The sequence below is a fragment of the Thamnophis elegans genome, chromosome 13, assembly GCF_009769535.1.
Source record: "Thamnophis elegans isolate rThaEle1 chromosome 13, rThaEle1.pri, whole genome shotgun sequence".
NCBI classification, from domain to species: Eukaryota; Metazoa; Chordata; class Lepidosauria; order Squamata; family Colubridae; genus Thamnophis; species Thamnophis elegans.
The window spans coordinates 11733191-11748908 of NC_045553.1; the positions used below are offsets into that span (position 1 = coordinate 11733191).

The 15718-nt window shown below is 47.6% G+C and overlaps 1 protein-coding gene across 12 annotated transcripts in view; it reads right to left on the reverse strand.

The window, feature by feature from the left end:
* Positions 1–15718, reverse strand: part of EP400 (E1A binding protein p400) — an 87944-nt gene continuing 72226 nt past the window's right edge. For 7 of the 12 annotated variants that reach the window (XM_032228996.1, XM_032228995.1, XM_032228998.1 and 4 more), the window contains 11 exons: positions 14559–14777; positions 13449–13494; positions 13178–13311; positions 11572–11779; positions 10937–11109; positions 9787–9993; positions 7668–7857; positions 7308–7444; positions 5095–5241; positions 2235–2312; positions 1–788 (listed from right to left, as the gene is read on the reverse strand). In XM_032228996.1, the coding sequence (XP_032084887.1) occupies positions 519–788; positions 2235–2312; positions 5095–5241; positions 7308–7444; positions 7668–7857; positions 9787–9993; positions 10937–11109; positions 11572–11779; positions 13178–13311; positions 13449–13494; positions 14559–14777 (1809 nt within the window). In that variant the 3' untranslated portion in view covers positions 1–518. The remainder of the gene's footprint in view (positions 789–2234; positions 2313–5094; positions 5242–7307; positions 7445–7667; positions 7858–9786; positions 9994–10936; positions 11110–11571; positions 11780–13177; positions 13312–13448; positions 13495–14558; positions 14778–15718) is intronic. The other 5 variants (XM_032229000.1, XM_032228999.1, XM_032228992.1 and 2 more) reach the window with 3 other exon arrangements.

Consider the following 15718-nt stretch of genomic DNA (forward strand, 5'->3'; position numbering starts at 1 on the left):
CAGGCTTCCAAGTTGCCAAGGTTGGAGACCCCTAGCTTTGGACAAAACTTTCTGTCCTCCCCCCCCCCCCCACACCTCCCACTTGGACATGCGAGGCCCGGATAGTGTCCAGCTTTGCACCCCACAAAGTTCTAAAAAGATTTCCCCCTTCTCACAGGGGAGGACCATAACGACCGGCGTTGCTACCCACGACACTGGAGAAGCAACTTTGCGGGGTTTCCACTGAAAGGGCAGTGAGCATCGGCGAGCGGTTGGGCTAACGGCAGAGTTCGCGAGAACGGCGTTTCCTTGGGGGTCAGCTTTGAAAGCCACGGATCTCTCCAGGAAGCAGAGAAGTCTGGAGGAGAGCAGGGGAAACGGCCCTTTCTGGCGCAGACGAGTAAGAAGTTTCGCAGGAGAGAAGCCAAACCTCCAATCTTGTCAGACGGGAGACCATCTAGAGAAGCTCTCTCTCTCTCTCTCTCTCTCTCTCTCTCTCTCTCTCTCCCTGGCTTGCTGCCACGAAAAGTTGGGAGGGCTCAACTGGGTTTGTTCGGAGCCTTTAACCGGACGGGTGCTCTCATCTGCACTTTCGTTTGCTGACTCTGCCCGTCGGGTGGGGCAGGCGCCTGGGCAGGGTTCGGCACGACCGAGGCTTGGATCTGGGGGGAGGCGGTGGTTACCACTTGCTGTTGGATCAGTTTCTGGGGGACGACCTGAGCTGTGGCGGTGGTGGCTGGGATGACCTGGACTTGGTGTTGTCCCGCTGTGGTCTGGGACAAGGTGACTGTTTGGGGTTGAGCTTGAACCTGGTGGGGGGAGAGCAAAAGAGAAGTGAGGGAAGGCAGGTGGGCACAGTGGAAGGCTTCTTTCCCCTACAAGCTAAAATAAATAGAAGAAATAGAATAAAACAGTTGGAAGGGACTTGGAGGTCTTCTAGTCCAACCCCCTGCCTAGGCAGGAATCCCTACACCTCTTCAGACAAATGGTTATCCAACAACTTCATAAAAACTTCCAGTGTTGGAGCATTCACAACCTCTGGAGGCAGGTTGTTCCATTGATTAATTATTCTAACTGTCAGGAAATTTCTCCTTAGTTCTAAGTTGCTTTTCTTCTTGATTAGTTTCCACCCATTGCTTCTTGTCCTCCCTCAGGTGCTTTGGAGAATAGTTTGACTCCCTCTTCTTTGTAGCAACCCCTGAGATATTGGAAGACTGCTATCATGTCTCCCCTAGTCCTTCTTTTCATTAAACTAGACATACCCAGTTCTAGCAACTGTTCTTTATGTTTTAGCCTCCAGCCCCCCTGTAATTGCAAAACAGCTTATTGTGTAACATTAAATATTGGAAACACAATATGTACGTTTCTATTTTAGTAGTCCCACAAATCTAATCAGTAAGATAAAGCTGAAAATCAGCCAAAAAATTCAATGAGAAGCCAACTTGCATAAACATCAGACTGATATAATATATATTCAACATTAATAGATGGTTAATATGCATTAAGACATTTGAAAAGTAAATAATTAACAATTACAATGCCAGTATATTGTTGAAAATGCTGCAATAGTATTAGGTGCTTTGTAGGCAAAGGTATAAAACAGCCCCAAACAATTTCAATGTACTTGGTATCTGCAGTAAATTAGTTACACTTAATTTTACTGGTTTCATATAATAACCTCCCATCAAGTCCTGCTTTGCTGCCTCACCGTAAACAAGGATCAAGGATTTCCTGGGTGGGATAACCAAGATCATCAGAGTATAGGCTAAGAATATATACTCCCCCAGTCAAGCATGAGGGCCACTCCATATGGCCAGCTACAGCAAGCACAAACCTCTACCAGAGGGCAGTGATACAGGAAGGTTCTAAGGCCATTACATTTTAGTAGCAACAACAAAAAAATCATCTCATACTGTACAGGAGAAGACAATAGTAAATCACTCCTGTAGTTTGCAGCTTTGTGGCTCTTCTCTGCACTCTTTCCAGAGTCTCAACATCTTTTTTATATCGTGACTGACCACAGCGGTCAGCAGAGGTAGCCTACAGTACTGCGCTCTAACCACTGCGTCTCATGAATGGTGATGAAATGTTTGCAACCAAATTGCCAACCTCGGAGCTGCGAACAACAGTCCAAAAATATAGTGGGCCAATTTTAGTGCCTTTCTGAGAAAGATGAGACTGCCATTACAATAAGCTTCAAGGCCCAGCTGCCTTGTGGACACCTGGAAGAGCCAACAGGTTCTAGGAAACCTTACCTGTTGGGAAACCGAAACCACCTGCTGGATATTAGCCACTGCTGCTTGTTGGGAGACGACCTGTGGGATTTTGGCCACCTTTAAGAACAAGATATTAGGTGATAAGGAAAATATTAGAATGTGCAGGAATGAACAGATTAACATTAGCAATTAAGGAGAAAGAGCAAACTGAATACTACATAATTTGGGAGGTATTTTACCAATGGTTGGAGGGGAAAAAAGGAGTTTGGAAATGAAAAAAGTTAAAAAAAATAGGTAGATAATACACTTAGATAGAGATATAAATAAGATGAAAATGATTAGTATGTGTATGATGGGAGTAATTATGTGTAACATTGATATATTATTACTAGAAGATATTAAAAAGAAAAATGGAGAGTTCCATAACGTTTAAATGCTCAATATATTATAATGCTAAACTTAGGGAAATAATGTTAATATGACTGTGAAAAATGTGGCAAAAGAGGAACGATGTTGCATAGAGATGTTTGTACCCAGATGACACACTGAATAAGGAAAGATGGGATGTTTAACTTTGTAACTAAAAAATAATAAAATTCTTTTTAAAAAAATATATTAAAATGGGTGAGAGTTAGTTGGAGGGTGCACAATTCAACAACATACAGCAGGTGGATTTGTCTTCTGTCAAGTCAAGTCTGGAAGATGATGATCATTCATTGGCTCAAAATGCATTTCTTTCCCGAGGGACTGTCCCCACTAGTGTTGACTGACAACTTCCCCTACCCCTGGAAACAGGCAATAGATCACAAACTGGCCTCTTATGGGATCTCACCGGTATTCTTAATGTCTCTAGGCTTTGAGCAAGCAAAGCAAGTAGTAATCAATAGAATGAGGGACATGGAGTTCCAAGAAGAACTAAATAGGTTGCCTCTCCATAGTAGGGACAGAATCTAACAGGGTGTGTGGGAATCGGCAAGGTATCTAAATGACCTGATCTTCCCAAAATGAAGAATAGCTTTCTTCAGAGCCAGATTTAACATTCTTCCTTCAGCACTCCTCCAAGGCAGGTATAAGAGAACTCCAGTAGCAGAAGAGGTATGTATATGTGGTAAAGGAGAAGTTGAAGATATCTCACATGTTTTATTGTACTGTGAGCTATACAGAGTTTGTAGGTCTGCATATATTCTCCCCTTATTAGAGAGATTGCCAGGGAGGGCAGAAAATTTTTATGTAGGCTTTCTCCTTCAGGACTCAAACCCCACCCACCACACATGCAGTGGCAAAATTCTGTGTTGCTGCAATGTCCACAAGGAAAAAAAAATTGGTTACAGAAGTACAGCTGTCAACTTGTACCAATTATTTGGGCATATCTTTAACAATTTCTGGACCATTGTATTTACTTAGCGACTTTTCACCCACGAAAACCAGGGAGTGACCTGAACAGTTTGACAGCATGTATGTTATTATCCACTTTTAATATCAGTACTTTTTAAATATATTTTAACGTCAGTACTTTTTAATATATTGTAAAAAGTAAAGTCTATTGCTGATCTTTGACCATAATAAAGATATACTGCATACTTCTGTCAAGTCAAGTCAAGTCAAGGCAAGGCAAGGCAAGGCAAGGCAAGGCAAGGCAAGGCAAGGCAATGTTTATTACAGTCAAAGATCAGATAACTTGTCTTCCATCAATCTTATGTGCAAACCTGGGTTCTTACAGGTAGTCCTTGACTTACAACTGGTTGTTTAGTGCCCGTTCAAAGTTATGGCAGACCCCCAAAAAGGGACTTCTGGCCCAGATCTGAAGTTCTGTCGGCTACCTTTTCGCCCCAAAAAGAGTCGTGTGACCATATTTTGGGCGCTTAGCAGTTGACCTGTCTTTACAACTGTTTACAATCACGTGACCTCAATATATGACTTTTCGGGGGGCAACCAGTATTTGATTCTGGTTTCCAGTTTTTTTTTTTTTTTTAAAAAAACAGCATTTTTAAAAATTACATCTTCTATGTAATTAAAAAAAAACTTGATTGTGCAGAAATGGACAGGTTGATATTGAGGATAAAAGATAAAGAAGATACAGAATACTTTCACACATAGGATTTATTCTATCAATGGTTGGATGATAGAAGTAGAAATTAGACATTAGAAAAATACTATTATCTATGATTTATGTTTTAATATATTACTAAATTATATAAAGGTAAAGGTTCCCCTTGCACTTATGTGCTAATCGTTCCTGACTCTAGGGGGCGGTGCTCATCTCCGTTTCAAAGCCAAAGAGCCAGCACTGTCTAAAGATGTCTCCATGGTCACGTGGTCGGCATGATTCAATGCCGAAGGCTCATGGAACGCTGATCCCTTCCCACCAAAGGTGGTTCCTATTTTTCTCCTTGCATTTTTTACGTGCTTTTGAACTGTTAGGTTGGCAGAAGCTGGGACAAGTCACGGGAGCTAGGGATTCGAACCGCCGAAGTGCTGACCTTTCTGATTGACAAGCTCAGCGTCTTAGCCACTGAGCCATATTGTATTATGTACTATTATGTAAAGAAAATACACCCAGACAATATGCTGTTTATAAAGTATTGATGTATGTTAAAGAAAATGTATAAATAAATAATGGGTTCACGAAATGACCGCAGTGTCACCTTGCACATGCCACAAAAAACTGAGTGTTTATGCACCATGGGCATTTACACACAACAACCTGTGCTTGGCAACCGTCACAACTGAAAAAAACCCGTAATTGCGAACTAAACTGCATTCGTTAAGTCAAAAGACTGCTTGCACCCACTTGGGGTTGGATGGAATTGTTGAGAAAGCAGTGAAGAGTCCAAGCGAAAGATTTACCCTTTTTTTTTCTCCTCCCCCTCTCCCAAGGAATGAAATGAAAGTTCCTTACCTGTATTTGGGTCTGGACCTGCTGTGCCCCACCTGTCTTCTGGGGCTGAGAAATTGGCGTTGGTAGGAATTGGGCTTTGATGGCCGGCTGGGTGGCATAGACTTTCTGCTGCTGAGATGCTGGCTGCTGGGTCTGAACGGTGACCTGCTGGGAATTAGAATAGAATAAGAGTCGGAAGGGACCTTGGAGGTCTTCTAGTCCAACCCCCTGCTTAGGCAGGAAACCCTACACCACTTCAGACAAAGGGTTATCCAACCTCTTATTAAAAACCTCCAGTGTTGGAGCATTCACAACCTCTGGAGGCAGGTTGTTCCATTGATTAATTGTTCTGACTGTCAGGAAATTTCCCCTCAGTTCTAGATTGCTTCTCTCCTTGATTAGTTTCCACCCATTGCTTCTTGTCCTGCCCTCAGGTGTCTTGGAGAATAGTTTGACTCCCTCTTCTTTGTGGCAACCCCTGAGATATTGGAACAGTGCTATCATGTCTCCCCTAGTCCTTCTTTTCATTAAACTAGACATACCCAGTTCCTGCAACTGTTCTTCATATGTTTTAGCCTCCAGTCCCCTAATTCTCTTTCTTGCCCTTCTCTGCACTCTTTCTAGATTCTCCACATCTTTTCTACATCGTGGCGACCAAAACTGGATGCAGTATTCCAAGTGTGGCCTTACCAAGGCCTTATAAAGTGGCATTAACACTTCACGTGATCTTGATTCTACCCCTCTGTTTGTGTAGCCTAGAACTGTGTTGGCTTTTTTGGCAGCTGCTGCACACAACTGGCTCCTATTTAAATGGTTGTCCACTAGGACTCCAAGACCCCTCTCACAGTTACTACGGTTGAGCAAGGTACCACCTATACTGTGCCTGTGCATTTGGTTTTTCTTGCCTAAATGTAGAATCTTACTTTTTTCACCACTGAATTTCATTTTGTTAGATAGTGCCCAATGTTCAAATCTATCAAGATCATTTTGTATCTTAAGCCTATCTTCTGGAGTGTTGGCTATTCCTGCCAGTTGATCTGGTGACCATCCAGGAAGGAGGGAGGGGAGTGATTGCTGTCAACCTAGACTAGACCTGGAAGGAGCTGAGGATGGGGCCCTAACTGGCCGGGAAGGTCAACTCATCTGCCTTTCCAAGAGGAGAGGAAGATGGGAGAAAGCAGCCGGTCATCTGTGTTCCTTGGTCGAAAGGCAAACAAGTCATCGAGAAGAAATGAAGAGGTAGATGAATCTGCCACTTTCCCTCTGACACCAATGGACCTTCAGGGGAGCAGCTGTGCTCCATCGTGACCCAGAAATGACCAACTGGACCTTCCAATTTGGCCATCTTCCCCTAGTGACGGCAATCTGGGGTCTCCAAGGAATGTGGTTTCTGATGAGTAAATCTAAAAGAACCCTTATATAGGGGAGGGAGGGAGGGAGGGAGGAAGGAAGGAAGGAAGGAAGGAAGGAAGGAAGGAAGGAAGGAAGGAATGAAGATGAAGGAGGAGGATTATTGTGGGGTCCTTGGTGCTCTCTGAATTGGGTGGTTTTCTTGCAGACATTTCATGACCCAACTAGGAAATCTCATCACTGCTAGAAGGGAGCTAGGTTTGTGGAGAGGAGGTGGGGGGGGGGGAAGAATGGGGTTTGTGGAGAAGAGGAGGAGGAGGAGGAAAGAAGGAAGGAAAAAAGGGAGGGAGAGGTTTGTGGAGAGGAGGAAAGGAGGAAGGAAGGAAGGAAGGAAGGAAGGAAGGAAGGAAGGAAGGAAGGAAGGAAGGAAGGGGTTTGTGGAGAGGAGGAAAAGGAGGAGGAAGGATGGGGTTTGTGGAGAGGAGGAAAAGGAGGAAGGAAGGAAGGAACGGGTTTGTGGAGAGGAGGAAAAGGAGGAGGAAGGAAGGAAAGAAGGGAGGGAGGGAGGGAGGGAGGGGTTTGTGGAGAGGAGGAAAAGGAGAAGGAAGGAAGGAAGGAAGGGAGCGAAGGATGGGGTTTGTGGAGAGGAGGAAAAGGAGGAGGAAGGAAGGAAGGAAGGAAGGAAGGATGGATGGGGTTTGTGAAGAGGAAGAGGAATGGGCTTGTAGAGAGGAGGAAGAGAATGACCATGACAACTGTGGGGTCTTTGGTGCTCTCTGAGCTTGGCAATTTTCTTGCAGACGTTTAATGACCCAACTACGTAACATCATCAGTCAGTGCTGGAAGGAAAAAGTCTTTTGAGGAGGAGGAGGAGGGAGACTGACCTTCTGTTGAACACCTGCCTGTCCTTGGGCCACCTGGGGCTGGATGATCTTCTGCTGGGCCGCCTGGTGGTGCTGAGCTTGTTTCACCTTCAAAAACTGTTGCACATGGAGCGGCTGAGCCATCACTGCCTGCCCTCCTGCTCAGGGTGCAAAGAAGAGACATCACAATAAGTCCCTTTCTTCCGGCCTGTTTTAACTTTGAACGGCCGCTAAACGAATGGTTGTAAGCGGAGGATTACTCGGCAAGCCACCCAGATTCATCGACTGGGCGGCTACAGAAATCGGATGGACAAACGATTCAGCTAAACCAAAATCAACCCCAGTCCCGTTTTCCACTCAAATCCTTTCCGACCCAAATACCTGCTGCTTTCTGGGGCTGCCCAATCGCCACGCTGATTCCGGAGACGGTCACGGGGAGGGCGGTCACCCCTGCCGACGACACCACCGGGACGGACATCACAGGCGGCTTGGCCAAAGCCACTTGGGCTGCTTGAGGCGTCTGACCCGGGATCTGGCTCTGGGCTTGGAGCTGAGAAGCAGCAACGCGCGTCTAAGCAGGAAGGAATCGGGATCAGGAGTGGGATTCAGACGGTTCGCACTGGTTCAGGCAAACCGGATGTTAATTTTGCATCTGGTTCGCCAAACCGGTTGTTGCAAGGACCGGCTGGCCCCACCCAACCCCTCCCCTTCCCTGAGTCTCCAGGGTACCCATTCATCATGCCAGGTAAATACAGGGCCCTCACAAAGACTCTGGGAGAGCAAAACACGGGCTTCCGAAGCCTGGGGGATGTTGTTTTTGCCTTCCCGGAGGCTCAAGGAAAGCCTCTGCAGCCTGGAAAGGGCGATAACGCACACCACCAGCTGTGGTGCAGGAGACCGAGTAGGCCACACCCATCCAGCAAGCGGGCAGAGAACCAGTTGCAAACATTTTTCAATCCCACCCCTGATCGGGATTATTAGAGAGTCGAGGTGGCGCAGTGGTTAGAGTGCAGCACTGCAAGCTACTTCAGCTGACTGCAGTTCTGCAGTTCGGCTGTTCAAATCTCACTGGCTCAAGGTTGACTCAGCCTTCCATCCTTCCGAGGTGGGTAAAATGAGGACCCGGATTGTTGGGGGCAATATGCTGACTCTGTAAACCGCTTAGAGAGGGCTAAAAGCCCTATGAAGCGGTATATAAATCTAACTGCTATTGCTATTATTGTACAGGTGCAAAGCAACAGGCAGGTAACTGGGGCTGCCTGGTCCAGGGGTCTCAAACACAAGGCTCGTGGGCCAGATCCGGCCTGCAATCTGGACCGTGGGCCAGATCCAGCCTGCAATCTGGACCGTCCTGGAAAATGTAAGGGGCCGGCCATCATGGCTTTGGCCCAGTCTACCCAATCTGAAGACGAAACATGCCAGCAGTGTTAGGCCTGTATTCATATTCCTTTTAGGATCTTTGGCCTGCCACACTTTCTATTATTTTACTATGCTGTTTCATTAGTGGTGAATTGGGAGAAAGGAATAGTAAGGAGTAGAATGTGTTTGTTTTTAAAATAAAATAAAAAAAATCCTTTCTAGAAATCAAGGTCATCCTTTGTCTCTGCACCTCTGCACCTGACCGGAACTGGATGGGTGGAAATGCCAGTATGGCAGTGGAAGATTGGACCATGTGATGGGCTTGTGGGTGTGGGGGCAAAGTTTTGAACTTTCAACTGTGTGGAAACCCAGGAAGCTTTCAGATTCGGGTTTTCCACATATTACACCAACATGTCTCTCTTATTAAATTGGAACTTTGATGAAAGCTGTGCTGATTTAATTCTGGATGATATTTGGAACGCTGACAAGCAGTTTGGGGAGTGGTGTCAAACTGCCCACGCCCACTCAGTCAGCCACGCCCAGTGATCTCAAGTCGGAATTTCTGCCCCCCTCCGACCTGCACAAAAAGACCCTGAAGGGGGAGACACTCTGCAGCAACACTAACGTTCATTGCACGTATCCGGCCCAGGAGCTGTAGGACCCCTGATTTAGTGCAATCTAAAAAATGCAAATGATTTTTCTGCAGACCACCAAAGTTTTCTCGCAGACACCAGTTGGTGACCGCTGATCTAAACTGATGTTTCTCAACCGTGGCAACTTTAAGAAAGGTGGACTTCAACTCGCAGAATTCCCCAGCCCTCCCCAGTCATCGTAACTTCAAATCTGGCTCATTAAGAACCTATTTGGGGGGTTCGCTGTAACTTTGATCGGTCTCTAAGCAACTGGTCATAAGTGGAGGACTGCGCTTGCTGTGACGAGGATGGAAAGCTGCTTTCTTTAAAGGAGAGGGTTCATTTTTACTAATTTTGCTTCTTGCACTTTTTCAAACTTCGCCCTAGCTTTTTTTGCTGATCTTCCTAAAAATCTTAATAAAGGTTAGTGAACCAAAGGAGATACCGTCTGCCTTCTGAGACCTTAGCAAAGCTCTGGGCAGCCCTGGGAAGGTCAAGGGCTCACTCACCAACCGGGCCACTTGTAGGCCGGTGACTGTGGTGCCAGCCAGGACTGCGCCTGGCCTGGAGGCCGCTACCGCCGTCAGCTGCTGCGTCTGTTGCTGCTGCACCTGAACCTGGGCTGCCTGTTGTTGTGCTCCAGGGGTTCCCTGCGGCTGGGAAGATTGTTGTTGTGTTGCTTGCATCTTCTGCTTCTGGAACTTGATGAGCTGCTCCTGGTTGGTGGAAGCCAAAGCCCCCAAGAACGTAAATGTTGTGGCCGGCCAGCAGCCAGCAGAGCTGGCAGCAGAGTCAGACAGTGGGGAGGTTGGGGAGGAACATGGGTCAGTCCTGGAGTTTGGGGAAGGCTCTGACAAGAGCTCTGTGTCAGAGGCAGAGCAGGGGCCAGGGCCATCTGACAGTTATCAGCTGCCTTTGGAGCCAGACATCAGTGAGGCAGAAGAACAGCTGGAGCCTGTTCCCAGTGTGCCTATGCGCAGAGTTGCCAGAAGAAAGGAACAGCTAAGAAATCAGGGTTGACTTGGGAGTAAGGCAGTAGTGAAATTCAATTTTTTTTACTACCGGTTCTGTGGGCATGGCTTGGTGGGCGTGGCAAGGGAAGGATATTGCAAAATCTTCATTCCCACCCCACTCTGGGGCCAGCCAGGTGGTATTTGCCAGTTCGCCGAACTACTCAAAATTTCCACAACCGGTTCCCCAGAACCTGTCAGAACCTGCTGGATTTCACCCCTGGAGTAAGGCCACAGGTGGGCGTTGAATGGCTCCTCCCATAGGGAATAAAGAGGAGCGAAAGGGGAGGAGAGTTTGCAGAAGACAATTATTTCCTTCCTGCATTCTTGCTAAGTATTGCGGCATCTGAAAGCTATCGCTTCTGGCCACTCTCCAAGCCTGATAAAGGTCAGTAATTGTGACCTATCTTGAAAGACTGTGGGAGAGGAAAGACTTTGCTGGAGAGGAATTCACTGTCAACTAAATAAAAGGGGCTTATCGGGAAGAGGACTCGGCTTTGTGCTGCTGGGGAAGTCTAGGTCAAAACAGTAAATTTCAACTTCTTGCATGGTTTCCCTGAGCTGGGAAAAGTGGCTTTCTTTCAAAGCCAAAGCGGGGGGCATTGCCCAGCTTCCCAACCACAGATGTAGAGACCCTCTTCTTCCTCACCTGGGAGATCTTGCCGACAGTCTTAATCTGGGGTTGTGATGGGGTCTGGCCTGGGGTTTGGATCTGGGGAACTTGCACCTGTCCTGTTGCTTGCTGTTGCTGCTGCTGGCGTAGGAGCTGGAAGTGATTTTGAGGGATGGTCTTCCCGGAGAGCTGGACGCTGGCTGCAGCAGCTGCAGGGGAACAAAAAAAAAAAGAAAAAAGAATCATGAGCCACATTGGCGCAGCGGTTAGTACTGCCAGCTACTTCTGCTGACTGCCATAAGCCTGCAATTTGGCAGTTTGAATCTCACCAGGCTCACAGTTGACTCAGCCTTCCATCCTGAGTGAGGAAGGAATCTCCGAGACTCTGTGTCCAGCCTTTCCTTGCACAGCACCTCATTTGGAAAATATTTACATGGCAGCTTTCCAAGATAGATAAGATCTGTACTCATAAATATTCCTTTGAAAGAGTATTTGCCAGGCCTTGGCTGAATGGGAATGAGAGGAATTCACATTCGTTTAATAAAAGGGGTTTTCTCAGGACCAGGAATCTGCCTTGTGGTTTTTGGGGAAGCCGAGCTCAGATCACCCTCTGAAAAAGCAGCTGAGGTTGAAAAATGCTACTCTCAAGGATGCAGCCCTACAGGTCTTACCTGGGGTCACCTGAGTGACCAAAGATCTTGGCTGGGTCTGGACTGGAGTCAGGTTAGTGGTTACCACAGTAGAGGCAGTCACTGAAGTGACTGCTCGGACTCCGGGCGTAGACGTGAGGGTGACCATTTCTGTAGAGGCAGCTGACGTGCCAGTGGCTCTCTGCTGGGAATGGACCACCTGAGCAGTGGTCGTTCCTGAGCCCGACGTCTAAAGGGAAGGAGAGAAATCGGAAGGTTAGCAGGTATGCAGCTAAATTCACCTCACCGGAACTGGCCCGGCTGAAAATCCACATTTAGAGCAAATTTCTTTCCCATCTCTCTCAAAAGCCTTCAGAGTTTTTTTTTTTTTTTAGAGTTTTATTTGGCATTTATAGGCCGCCCTTTTCCCTGGGGGACTCAGGGCGGCTTACAACTCGTGGGAGGGAGTGCACGACAAAACATAAAATATGTGAATAAAATAAAACAATAAAACACAACATTCATTCAGCATTCGGGCGGGGCGGATTAGGATCTTATCCCCAGGCCTGACAGGATAGCCAGATCTTGAGGGCTGTGCGGAAGGTCTGGACGGTGGTGAGGGTACGAATCTCCACGGGGAGATCGTTCCAAAGGGTCGGAGCTGCTACTGAGAAGGCTCTCCTCCGCATAGTCGCCAGTCGGCACTGACTGGCGGATGGAATTCGGAGGAGGCCCAATCTGTGCGATCTGATGGGACGGAGGGAGGTAATCGGTAATTCAGCCCCATCTGTAACAATTTGGCCACTTCGTCCAACGGAAGTGACACCGTTCCTTTGTTAAATCACAACTTAGCATCATGGTTTGTTACGAAAGAATGCCAATCTTAGAAAGACAGGATGTCAATCCAGAATAATAATGTAATAGGAAACATTATTAAGAGCAATGCAGCCAAGCCATTTACAAGTTACTTAAATGTGTATTATCACTGAACTACTACTACTGTTACTACTACTACTACTACTGAGGAGGAGGAGGAGGAGGAGGAGGAGGAGGAGGAGGAGGAGGAGAAAGAAGGAGGGAAAAAGGAAGAAGAGAAGAATGAAGGGGAAGGAAAGAAGGAGAGGAAGAAAGGAAGAGGAGGAGGAAAAGGACAGAAGGGAAAGAAAAAGGGAGGGGGGAAGGAGGGAAGGAAGGAGGAGGAGGGGAAGGAAGGAGGAGGAGGAAGGAAGGAAAGGAGAAAAGAAGGGAGGAGAAGAAGGAAGGAGAGGAGGAGGGGAAAGAAGGAAGAGGAGGAGGGGAAGGAAGGACCGAAGGGGAGGGGGAGGGAGGGAGGGAGGGAGGGAGGGAGGGAGGGAGGGAGGAAGGAAGGAAGGAAGGAAGGAAGGAAGGAAGGAAGGAAGGAAGGAAGGAAGGAAGGAAGGAGGAGGCATTGACATTGACAAACACATTGATGAAATCTTGGGAAGGGTTAGGGTTAGTGTCCACTTGATAGATGGACAAAAATGCCAATCCCAGTTTGAACATCTGGATGCCTCTGCAATGAACCCCAATACCTCCAATCTTATCTATTCTTCTCCAAAGGCTATCCCTCCCACTCCCATTTTAATACAAGGTGGCTATTTTTATTTTTTATTTTTGCAAAATTCACCGTCTTAGTTTTCTGCTCCGAGGAACGGCCACTCACCGCCAGCGTCCCAGGAATAATGGGTGAAGCCAACCGCTTGTTGATGGGTTGAAACGTAGTTGCGGGGACTCCGGTTATGGTGTTGACGCTCACAGTGGCTGGAAGCAAAAGGAGAGGTCACTTGGGTTGCAGGAGGAGCAGATATGATTGGGGGGGGGGGAGAGTTGGGAGGGGAGTGAAGGGGAGGAACGTTTATTCTGCCGTTTTCCCCTTTGCAAGGACTGGCCAGGTGTACCTGTCTGTATGTTGGTCCCGGTCACTGTGGGTTTCATGGTGCCAGCCTGGAGAGAGAGAAGGCACCGACATTGGTACGAGAGGAATAAGGAAGAGACCCTCCTGATCCCCTCCAGATGCCTCCTAGCATCAATAGCCATAGCCCTTAGACATATACTGCTTCACAGTGCTTTACAGCCCTCTCTAAGTGCTTTGCAGAGTCAGCCTCTTGCGTCCTCATTTTACCCACTTCAGAAGGATAGGAGGCTGAATCAACCTTGAGCCTGGTGAGATTCGAACTGTTGGCATGGGCAGTTAGCCTGCAATACTGCCTTCTATCCACTGCACCACCACACCAGATGATGTCTGTCTTTCTTTTTCTTTCTTTCTTTCTTTCTCTCTCTCTCTCTCTCTCTCTCTCTTTCACTGAGACACCTTTCATGCCTAAAGGGGGACTAGAACTCCCAGTCTTCTGGTCATTGGCCCAAAGTCGCCAGCTGGCTTTCATGCCTAAGGTAGGACTAGAACTTACTGTCTCCAGGTTATTGGCCCAAGTGACCAAGTTGGCTTTTGTGCCTAAGGCAAGACTAGAACTCCCGGTCTCCTGGTGATTGGCCTGAAGTTACACAGCAGCTTTCACGCCTAAGGCAAGACTAGAATTCCCAGTCTCCTGGTGATTGGTCCAATGTCTCTGAGACAGCTTTCAAGCCTAAAGGGGGACTGTAACTCACAGTCTCCTGGTGATTGTCCCAAAGTCACCCAGCTGGCTTTCATGCCTAAGGCAGGACTAGAACTCCTGGTCTCCTCGTGATTGGCCCAATGTCACTGAGACAGCTTTCAAGCCTAAATGGGGACTAGAACTCCTGGTCTCCTGGTGACTGGCCCAAAGTCACCCAGCTGGCTTTCATGCCTAAGGCAGGACTAGAACTCACCATCTCCTGGTTTCTAGGGAAGCGCCTCACCATGACACTATTTAGCATGCATCTTCATCTCTCTTAACACCTGAGAGGCAACCAAGGGAAAGGAATCGCCCCACAGCCATGCGTAAAATCCGGTTGTAGCTCTGTGCCCTATCTGGCTGCCCACAGAGAGCCTTTCTTGGCCTCTTTGCAAGCCCACAAGAGGGTCTTACCAACACAGCTGTGCTTGCCACCGTGGTGGCGGCCGTCTGCAGCCCACCTTGAGGCTGCTGGATGCTCTGGCCTTGTGCCTGGGGCTGAGATTGTGCTTGCTGCCCCGCCAATGGCTGAGCGGTTTGCTGTCCGGCCTGCTGTTGCTGCTGCTGCTGTTGCTGCTGCTGCTGCTGTTGTGGAGTGGCTTGTTGTTGAGCTCGCTGCTGTTCTGCCAGAGCCTGGAAAGGAGAAGAGAGGCAAAGAGTTTGTGACGAGGCTTTTGTGACACCCTTGGGGGTGACTGCCGTTTTCTTGGTGTTTGATCCTGCATTCTTTTCTCTAGGGCTGAGAGAGAGGGACTGGCCTCCAATTACCTAGTTAATGAGGGGTCCTTGGTGATCTCTGAGCTTAGTGGCTTTCTTGCAGACCTTTCATGGCTCAACTGGGTAACATCATCAGTGCTAGAAGGGAGTGCGTCCTCCTTCCCTTGAATCATTCTTAAGGTAAAGGTTCCCCTCACATATATGTGCTGGTCGTTCCCGACTCTAGGGGATGGTGCTCATCTCAGTTTCAAAGCCGAAGAGCCAGCGCTGTCCGAAGACGTCTCCGTAGTCATGTGGCCAGCATGATTAAACGCCGAAGGCACATGCAACGTTGTTACCTTCCCACCAAAGGTGGTCCCTATTTTTCTACTTGCATTTTTTTACGTGCTTTCGAATTGTAAGGTTGGCAGAAGCTGGGACAAGTAACGGGAGCTCACTCCATTACACGGTGCTAGGGATTCAAACCGCCGAACTGCCAACCTTTCTGATCAACAAGCTCAGTGTCTTGGCCACTGAGTCACTGTGTTAATCTTACCTCTTTTTATTGATTAATTAGTTATTTTTCCTGCTTCTATTACTTTGTAAGAAACTCAAGGGGGTGAATATACCTAATGTTCCTTACTCATTTCCTCCACAACAATAACCCTGTGAGACTGGCTGGGCTGAGAGAGCGGGAGAGAGTAACTGGCCTATCTGGCTTTCATGCCTGAGGTGCAACTAGAATTCACTGTTTCCTGGTGACTGACTCCGTCACCCAGCTGGCTTACAGATGTATTTCTCCCTAAGGCAGTCTTACAACTTAACATGATCAGCAAATAGGCACAAGAATTAAAAACACAATTTCTTCCCTTCCTTCC